The sequence below is a fragment of the Cajanus cajan genome, chromosome 1, assembly GCF_000230855.2.
Source record: "Cajanus cajan strain Asha chromosome 1, NIPB_CcT2T_4, whole genome shotgun sequence".
Lineage (NCBI taxonomy): Eukaryota > Viridiplantae > Streptophyta > Magnoliopsida > Fabales > Fabaceae > Cajanus > Cajanus cajan.
Genome location: NC_138517.1, coordinates 9,062,772 through 9,073,068, shown reverse-complemented (window position 1 = coordinate 9,073,068; position 10,297 = coordinate 9,062,772). Strand labels below are relative to the sequence as shown.

Here is a 10,297-nt window from a genome sequence, read left to right as displayed (position 1 = left end):
TGTGGGCTTATAGAACTGCATACAAAACACCAATTGGGATGTCACCTTTTCGATTGGTCTTTGGTAAAGCATGTCACCTTCCAGTGGAAATTGAGCATAAGTCATATTGGGCAGTAAAACAATGCAACTTAGCTTATGACAAAGCTGGCATGGAAAGAAAGTTGCAATTACAAGAACTTGAAGAGATTCGCTTAGAGGCTTATGAGAACTCAAAAATGTACAAAGAGAAGACCAAAATTATCCATGACAAAATGATATCAAGAAAGGAATTCTCTGTTGGACAAAAAGTTCTTCTTTACAATTCTCGCCTCAAGCTCATGCCCGGAAAGCTTCGTTCCAGATGGATAGGACCTTTTGTAGTTACTGATGTGTTCCCTCATGGAGCAGTAGAGATCAAGAGTGAATTATCACAAAATAAATTTAAGGTCAATGGCCACAGACTAAAAATTTTTCATACAAGTGAAGGATACCAAGAGCAAACTGTTGAGGAACTCAGCTTGCATGATCCATTCCAACCTCCATAAATGAGGGAGTTTCTTTATCCTCTCCTTTTATTTCACTTGTCATAATTTACATTGCATAACATTGAGGACAATGTGAGATTTAAGTGTGGGGGGGATTATTCGTTATATGTTTTTGTTATTTTGGGTTTTATGTTTGGTTGTTATGTAAAGTTTTGCATGTTTCTCTTTGATTTCTGGGTTTTGATAGTTTTTAGGCACTTGCTTCACTCTAAGATATGAGTTACTTGATGTTACATGGATTGAAATCCCTGTCTTTCTATGCTTGTAAAGTTGATTATGAGGTTTGAGAGGTTGAATTGAAGGTGACAGATATACCCTGTGTGAGGAATTAAGTCATTCTCTATTCTTTCTTGTGTGATATGCCTCTTGATTACTTGCACAGTTGCCTTGTCTTGACTCTATTTGATACTTCTTGATTCACATGCATGTATGGATATGATTAAGGCATTTTTGTTCCTATAAGCCTCTAGCCAAATAAGCCTACCTTGAATTAACTCCTTTGATAACCCCTGCTAAGCCTATTTACCCTTCTTTGTTTGAAGCTCATTACAAGCCTTAAGTGAAAAACCAAGATCACCTTAACCTTAGGGAATTTTGGAGCTTTGGAATAGTTTTGGGAATAAATTCTTGAATAAGTAAGGGATGTATCATTGGTTATTAAATTTTGGCTAGTTAATTCTTCCTGTTGTATATGTCTTAGTGTTTCATGATGTGTGAAAAAAAAAAACAAAACAAAACAAAACAAAACAAAACAAAACAAAAAAAAAAAAAAAATTTGTTTGAGGAAAAGGAAAATAATTGGTGTTGGAGGTGTATTAGCAATTTTTGGGTTTGCTCTTATGCTTATTTCATACTTATTCCCCATTGCTCCTGTAGTTCCTCTGGTTTATAGCTACTTATCCTAAATTTTATCCCACCTTGTCCTTATTACAACCCTGAAAAGACCTTATGATCCTTTTGTGCATGTTTATTGGGCATTGATTTTAGAGGCTTGCCAAATCTATCTGTTGCTTGTTTTTCATGAGTGCTTTGAGAGTATACAGTTGCCTGGACATTTGAGAGATACAGTAATATAGTGCATCTTGTGAGGTTCTATTGCTTTTGATTCACCTCTTGAGCTGATTAATTATCTTGCCATGCCTTGAAATGCTTGGATAATTTCCATAAGTGTCTAGTTTCTCTGACTCTTTTTGTGTTGGATATTGTCTACTCCTTTTCTTTTCCCAGGATTCATTGAGGATTGCGTAAATCTGTTTGTTTTCTTGTGTGTATGGATGTCTATATTTCTTTCTATCTTTGGAATTGTTCTCTACTTTGCTTTCATGATTTTGCCCAGGAGTGCAAAAAGCTAAGTGTGGGGGTATTTGATAAATCATGATTTGATATGTATCTTTTCCTTTAATTTAGCTATTTTACATTCCATCCATGGCTAATTATAGGATTTAGATAGATATGTGTGTTGTTGGGCCTAATTGGATAGTTGGGAATTATTATTCTAAATTTTGCTGTTTTTGGGCTGATGAACATGTCTCGGTTTTCAGGCCATAACTTGGGCTGTGGTGATCCAAATGGAGCAAACTTGGTGGCCCTGGAAAGCTGAGACAAAGACCTAAAACTTTGCAGAAGGCGCCGTTGGCAACTTCGATCATCTAGAAGGCCAAATTCGGTGATCAATAATCGGTGCGGAAAAGAATATGGAATCCAACTCATCCCACCAACAACACCAAATCATCCCACCACCTACACAACTCATCCCATTTCGTTTTGTCTACACTTTTTCCCATTATTTTACAGTTTTTATGTGTTGTATGAAGGCTATAAATAGGCCTTCATTTCTCCATTGCAAGATGTCCCAAACACCTTCAAATAAGTTACTCTTGGGTGTTCTTCTACCTCCCTTTCTTCTTCTTCTTCTCAATTTCTTCTTAGTCTTTCTTGTTATTTAATGTTATAATGTCTTTTAATTTTATGGATAGCTAAGTTTCTAATTCAGCTTGTGGTAATAAGTTCTAATGGATTTTGAGGTTTGAAGAAAATTTTGTGTATCCTCAATTCTTAATAATTGAATTTATCTTTATCTTTCTATCTTGTTTATGCTTATATAATTGAATTTGAATTGATCACTTAAATTCATTACATAAGACGTTCTCATTAACTTCTTGAACTAAGACCTATGTGATGCTTACTTACATTGGACTTAAGAAGGAATGCAAGACCAAGAATTATGTGACGCTTGTTTACATTAATTTTGAGAAAGACAAAGGAATATTCATGGACTTAATTGATTGACTCATTAATTGTTTGCCGATTCAAGGACTTAGAGTTTAACTAGGGATTAAATGTGAATGAATAATTCTAACCTTGTTAACTCGAATCATGTTTGCTTAAACATTTGAAGAATCTCCTAAATTAATTGACGCTTGATTGGTTAACTTTGGGACAAGCAAGAATTGATTAATTAAGTTCTCCAATGGATGGCTTGTTGGATTCTTGGACTTAGAGACCAAATAGGGATTAAAATTGGACGCTTGATCCTAACCTAATGGACTCAAATAATGTTCGCTTGAACTTTGGAAAGAATCTATTTAAGTTTTGTTGGTGCTTAACTAATTGAACTTAAATGCAAGAATTTAATTATTATTTGAGATTGAGATTTTGAACCAAGGATAAATCCAAAGAACGAAAATCCACAAGTTGAAGTTTTTATCATCTAAGTTTATTATTCAACTTCTTGTTCTAAAAATTATATCAAACTCCAAACCCCCCCCCCCTTTTTTTCCAAAATTTTGTTAATACTGCTAATATAATAAAAAGAATTTCCTTTGATCCTCGAGAGACGACTTTGGGGCACTACTGTGCTACAAGTTTAAACTCATTTTACATTTGTGTTTGATAGAGGCTTCGACAACCTCTCGTCAGTTTCACGGGGAGGGGCAGGTGAAGTTGACGGCTGCGGAGTTGTCAGCCATCAAGGACCTTAAGGCGCTTCCTCGGCCGCTGGATATCAAGTTCATCCTGTCGCTCGAAAGCTCGGCGCATAGGGAGAGGGACCTAGAGAGTGAGAACTTTATCCTCGATCGGCTGTTAGGGTTTTATGTGTTCTCCCTTTTGTTGACGTGTTTCCCTTTTTTTAATTGCAGATCGTATGGGGAACTTGTGGAAGGAGCTCAAGCACCGCTACAATGTTGCCGAGCTCGAGGTGCCCGACCTCCCTGAGGAGGAGGCTCCCCCCCTTAAGGCAAGCCGAAAAAGAAAGAGGGGGGGGGGGAAAGAGACTGGGGGATCTTCCGCTCCCCCAGATACCGAGGAGGTGACCTCTAGGGCCGCCGATGCTGATGCGGTGGACCTTACCGGGAGTCCACCGTCCCAGGTGGCAACTGGAGAGGTGGCTCAGACCGTAGAGCCTGTCGTGCAGGCTGCCGAGGTAAGGATCCCTTTTGCCCCAAACCGTCTAATTTTTGCCTCATCTAAATTTGGTTTATTGAGGTAAAATGGCTCCTTTGGTAGGCTGGGGTGGCCTCTGCTGGAGTGGGAGACCGGGCAGCTGAGTAGGCTGCTCGAGTTGCCGAGGTGGTGAGTCTCTTGTTCTTTGAGCTTTTCGCTTACCCTTTGTTATGTTGGCTGATTGTCTGACTTAGGGCGGTTTTTTGCAGGCAGGAAATGCTGCCCCGGCGGCGACAGAGGCTGCTGGGCGGGTTGCCCAGGCCGTTGAGCAGGTTGTGCCTGCTGCTGAGGTAAGTAGTATTTGCTTATTTTTCTTGGTGATTTTTCCCTAGCCCTTTTGTTCATTTTGTCGTGTGACTGATTTTGTAGGCGAGGTCGGAGATCCCCGTGGTGGGCTTTCAGGATGTTGAGCAGGGGATGCCGGCTTTCGTTGCGGCTTCGGTGCCGCCGGAGGGCTCGTCTCAGGGCCCTTCCCGGACTCGGTATTTGGCCCACCGGTTCGGGAAGGGCTCTGCCAAGGTGCGGCTGGACCACGTGAGCGCCTCCGCCGAGATGGACTCCTTGTGGAGTGCGGGGGTGACCGCGGAGAAGTTCTTTCCTCAGGGCGCGTTGAGCTCCGAGGACCAAGGGTTGGTTGATGAGGTCGGTCCCGAGGATAGCATGGACGCCGCCCAGGTTATGCTGTAGAGAGTTATGGGAATAATGGGCCATTGGAAACCCAAATGGGGCCAGCAGCGGGAGGACTTGGCCAAGCAGCAGGAAGAGCTGGCCAAGTTGAGGGGTCGACTCCAACCTTGGAAAGAGGCCAACCAGATCCTGAGGGAGGAAAATAAAGCCCTTAGTGCCGCCCTTGGCGAGGCGAGGCGGCAGGAGGCCGAGCTCCGATCTGTTCGTGGTGACCTTGCACGGGCGCAAAAGTCTCTAGAGATCGCGTTGCGATCCAATGAGGCTTATGCTTCTCAGGTGGGGGAGCTGCAAGAGCTCGCTGCCTTCTCCAGAAACCGTGCTCGCTCCTTGGAGGACGAGGTGGCGTCTTCCCGTGGCCAAGTACGGGCCTTGGAGGATGTTGTGACCTCCCTAAAAGGGGAGTTGGCGGCGGCAGCTGAGGAGCGCCTCCGCAGCGAGGTCATTCTGGGTGGCCACGAGGATGAGGTCGCCACCTTGAAGGCGGAGCTGGCCGAGCTGGCCGCAGGAAAGGCGGCCGTGGAGAAGAGGCTCGCGGAGGTTGAGCGCTCCGTCGTGGTTGAGCACAAGAGGGGCTTCCAAAAGGCTGCTCGTCAAGCACGACTTCTGGCTCCCGGATTCGACTTTTCTTCCATGCACGTGGAGAAAGTCGTCCGTTTCGGGAGGCTAATCAAGGAGGATGACGCTGATGACAGTTCTAGCGGGGCTGCTTCAGCCTAGGCCGCCTTTGTAATGACCTGTTTTATTTTTCTTTCGCTTGAATTTATGTATTGAACTTTTGAAACTTTGTTTATATATGTGTACAGTTTGCTCTATTTTGTCTATATTTGCGTTGAGTTTTGGGTGTTCCCGCTGTTTAAGGCACACGTTTGGCGTCTGTTGTATGCTTTTGCATGTGGTGCTACTTCTACCTTGAGTTGGTGAAGTCGGGGTTCAAGATCTACCTTAGTTTCCTCTAAAGTTCGTGTGGGAGTTCGGACTTGACCTAAGGTGGATGTCGAGCTCGGCCTTCGGGGACCCTGTTAGGGTTCGTATTCGACCTCAGATTTTGACTAAGCAATACTTGTGAAAGTTCATGGTTGACCCCATACTGGAGTTAAGGTCTGGATCCGACCTTAGGTTGGTTGTGTCAGGGTTTTAGTTTGACCCTGGTGGGTGCCGGCCCCAGAGAATGGTTCGCACTCGACCGTGGGGTTGGATGCCGAGGTCTATTTTGACCTCAAAACTTAGGTGTTTGGGGAGGTTCAGACCCTTCGTCGGATGGTTTGATGAAGGTTTTGAACCTCGACCATCCTTGGGTCAGATTTTGTCCTTGTGGTTTCGTTGAGCAACGTGTTTTGTCCTTACGTTGGCCGGATTGAGGTCAGTTCTGACTTCGTATTTTGGAGTGATCTTGTCGAGGTAGGTTGGGTCTTTGACTTCGGACGACCAAGTTCGTACTCGACTTTTGAACTAAGATTCGTGCGCTTCGTCAAGTGGATGTGCCGAAGTTCGTATGCAAGCTTGACCACGCTCTGGTTCGTGCTCGACCTTGCGCTTTGAGCGACTAGTTTTACCGTTTTTCTCATTTTGCCTTTTGGCTTGGGTGGAACGATCTTATTTGAGGATCGTTTGTGGGTCTGAGTAAGCGTGCTATGGTCCGTTTTTGACCTTACGAATTCTGCGAGGTTCATACTTGACCTTGTAGACCCCTAAAATTGTCCGGGTCGAAAATAAAGACTCCAAGACTCTCGAAGACCAAAGGAAAGTCAGCCGGAAGGACTCTTAGAAGACCCTAGGATGATTCTTTGTAGGTCTAGAGGCCTTAGAGTAACTTAGAATAAGGATGTGTGAGGATTGAAGCCCAGTACACCCTGTTAGAAGTTCAGTACGGCCGTACTGAGCTATTTGAACTACAATACGGCCGTAGTGAACTCAGTACGGCCGTATTGAAAGTTCTGAACTTTCAATACGGCCGTACCAAATTCAATACGGCCGTACTGTAGTTCAAAACTTCAGTACGGGCCGTATTGACCCCCCAGGCCGTACTGCGCCTCCATCCTATATATAGAACGCATTTGGCACGTTCTCCCACACATTTGGATCATTCCTCACCCCTCTGGCTGAGTATTCTTGGGTTTTTGAGCTATTCTCTGCCCTAGAAATCTTTCCAAGAGTCGATCCGACGAAGTTCTTGAGTCACGAGCAATTAGCTTGAGATTCGAACGAGTCGAAGGGAAATCTCTTTGATTTCCATAGTAAAGATTTGTTCTTAGGGAAAGGAGCGAGGGAGCGTGTAGTGGGAAGGAGCGCCAAAAAGCCTCCTAATTCTTCTTCTGAATATAAAAGCCCGCTTCAGAGGTTTCTTTCTAAATCCCTTTTATTGCTTTCATTTATCGCTTTCTTTGATTGTTGCATTCCACGTTTAAAGTTTCCACCATGTAGACATTTTACTTATAATTGTTCTAAATAAATAGGGGTAACTTAGTAATTTTTCACTATTATTTATGAAATAATCTGTCATAGGGAACCCGAAAGGGGCGTTGTGGGGTGCTAACACCTTCCCCACGCGTAACCGACTCCCTTACCCAACTCTGGTTGTGACGGCCGAAGTTGATTTGCGAAAATCAATTATCTTTTTCCAATGTTTTGAGTAAAATATTGGCGGCGACTCCAAAGAACCCTCTTTTACGAAAACCACTAATCCATGAAGGGTCCCACTTGGGATTAATATGGATTGGTGAGAATCATTTAATAAAATTGTTAGTTCAATGAGGTCTCAGTTTGAGAATAAGTTGTTCTAACAATCCATCCTCTTTCAAAACTAAAAACAAGTCCGACCATCTTCGCGAGTGCCCAGCGCCGTTTCGGCGGGTGGCGACAGATGGCGACTCCGCTGGGGAAGCCTCGAGAGTCAGTCCCATTTAGTGATGGATTATTCCTAAAATAATAGTTTAAAATTACTTCGTTACCCCTTTGCTTGTTTTATAATATGTTTTATCTATTTGGCTTTAATAAACTGTTGAGTGTTTAAATTTTTGCAATTGTTTGAAATATAAACTGCACACAAACCTTTGCACACAACAGTTCCCTCTATACCCGGGGGCATGAGTGGAAAGCCATAGGGAGTGGATGTTAGTACGGCCGGTTGTCGAATGGGTCTATAGGTGCCCGTAGACCATTGTCGAAAAACATCACTCAAGGTGAAAACCATGAACTCAAGTCCGACAGTGCGTTGGAGTTTTCCATCGACCTACGACGAGAGGAATTGGGTCCCTATAATGGGGGCACCTTGGGGGCCTTAGACCAGTGAGAACAGTTAGAACCTCCTTGAATATGCACTTTTCTGCAGGATACCCCTACCTCGTGATTCGCTCGTGACTATTCGTGGATGAGTGAATTGTTTGTGTAAATGTTTATGTGACATTGTTGGTGCATTAATAATAAATCTCGTGATAAGGTCTAAGAATAATCCCCATGCATAAAAAAAAAAAAAAAAAAAAAAAAAAAAACATCATGACATGAGAGGAAAGACCATGTGTGAAAATATAATAAAAGTGAGAAGCATGTACATCATCACTAATAAGACACCATGCATCCTCATTACCATTCATTTTAGGCTCGCCAATACCCCTTGACATGAGTGAAAGAGACCCATGACTATTGAGATTCTCCGTTAGGGGAGAGATCATAAAGTCAAGGAGGGTGGTAAACCTCCATCTTAAAAGCGCAGCGCCTTAAAAATGGAAGATTATCAAACTCATGTCAAGAGTGTATTCATTCCATAAATAAACTAATTAGTTTAAGCATTCATTTTAGAAAGTGGCTGGTCATCTCTCTGTCCTCACGCGCGCGCAGAAAATCAAGAAAATGGACGCGTTGGAGGAACAAAATAAGAAGCTTACAGCCGAGCTCTCACAGCTCAAAGAGCAAATGGCGCAAATGATGGAACTCATGCGTCACCAAAACATACATGGGGGTCAACACAGTGACCATGAGTCCCATCATGAGGAGGAGCAAGAACAAGAGCCTCCGAAAGCTGAACCCCTCGGGGCGGGGATTATAATTAAAGAGCCCGAGATTTCAAAGGATCAATTCCACGCTCTCGAGGACCGACTGAGGGCTATGGAGGGGCATGATTTTGATATCAAAGACGCTGCTGACATGTGCTTAGTGAGGGACATCCAATTCCCTCCCAAATTTAGAGTGCCCGATTTCCCAAAGTATGTGGGATCGACTTGCCCCAAAAGTCATCTCACCATGTATTGCCGAAAGATGGCTGCATATGCCACTAATGAAAAGCTCTTAATCCATTGCTTCCAAGAGAGCTTGGCAGACACCACACTCAACTGGTATATGCAGCTGGATGGGAATCAGGTGCATACATGGAGGCCGTTGGCCGACGCCTTTCTCAAGCGCTACAAGTATAACATCGACCTAACACCCGATAGGTCCGATCTTCAAGCCTTGAGTAAGAAAAATGATGAAACCTTTAAGGCGTACGCCCAACGATGGAGGGAGTTGGCGGCACAAATAGAGCCCCCGCTGTCGGATAAGGAGACGGTGTCACTATTTATAAACTCGTTGACTGGTCCCTATTACGACAAGATGATAGGGAACACAACAACGCTCTTCTCCGACATCATCACCATTGGAGAAAGGGTGGAATAAGGGCTGAAAAGTGGGAAGCTAGCTAAGCCTTCCCAATCATTTGAAACTAAGAAGACCTTTGGGAAGAAGAAGGAGGAAGGAGTCAACGCCATAACCATTTCTTCATCTTCCTCCGCTTCGAAGTCGGGGAAGTCGCAATAGAACCCTGTGAAGAAGTTTGATAAAATTCCGACCACATATAGCGACCTCCTACCGAAGCTAGTAGAAGCTCGTCTTCTAGCTTACATTCCACCAAGGAAAGTTGATCCGCCTTACCCCGATTGGTACAATCCGCAAGACAAATGTCTATACCACTCGAGGGCACCGGGACATTCAACGGAGAACTGTAGAGCTCTCAAATATAAGGTCCAAGACCTTATCGATGCCGGGTGGGTCACTTTTGATTCGAAAACACCCGACGTGAGCAAGAATCCTCTGCCAAAGCAGGAGTAGAAAGAAGATCAAGCCACGATAGGGCCCCTCCACATTTTTTATTTCTTTTCTTTTTAGGACTCATGATCAGTACCCGAGATCATGAGACCTTTTTCATGCAAATAAGGGTCTTTTGTACATTTTTTTACATATCAATAAAGAGGCATGTTTCACACATCATTCTCTCATTTGTTCTTTTCCCTCTTTCTCTCATTAACATTAAAAATTCTAAACCAAAAACAGAACCAGTAAAACAATTATGTCTGTGATTGTTCGCTCCGACCGGGATCCGAAAGTTGAGGATGAATGGGTTGAGTTGGACAGTGATGAGGAGACCATCTCTCCGGACCTGCAAAGACTGCTAGATCAAGAAGCTCGTCTACTCCAACCGTATCAAGAGAAATTGGAGACCGTAAATTTGGGGCAAGGCCAAGAAATAAAAGAGGTCAACATTGGGACCCATATCAGTGATGAAATTAAGGCGCAATTAATCCAATTATTAAGGGAATATAAGGACGTATTTGCATGGTCGTACCGTGATATGCCCGGTTTGGACTCTGATATCGTCGAGCACAAGTTACCGT

General features: G+C 43.6%; 1 protein-coding gene across 2 annotated transcripts; it reads left to right on the top strand.

Annotated features, from left to right (window-relative positions):
- Positions 1 to 2,756: 2,756 nt before the first annotated feature.
- Positions 2,757 to 6,247, top strand: LOC114915522 (uncharacterized). Of its 2 annotated transcripts, XM_029270355.2 has the most exons (5): positions 2,757 to 3,582; positions 3,665 to 3,948; positions 4,032 to 4,097; positions 4,178 to 4,258; positions 4,338 to 6,247. In XM_029270355.2, the coding sequence occupies exon 5, from the start codon at positions 4,662 to 4,664 to the stop codon at positions 5,370 to 5,372; it is 711 nt and encodes a 236-aa protein (XP_029126188.1). In that variant the 5' UTR covers positions 2,757 to 3,582; positions 3,665 to 3,948; positions 4,032 to 4,097; positions 4,178 to 4,258; positions 4,338 to 4,661; the 3' UTR covers positions 5,373 to 6,247. The 2 variants fall into 2 exon arrangements, with proteins under 2 accessions (XP_029126188.1, XP_082930343.1); XM_083074217.1 differs by lacking the exon at positions 2,757 to 3,582 and having other exon boundaries at positions 3,601 to 3,948.
- Positions 6,248 to 10,297: the final 4,050 nt, after the last annotated feature.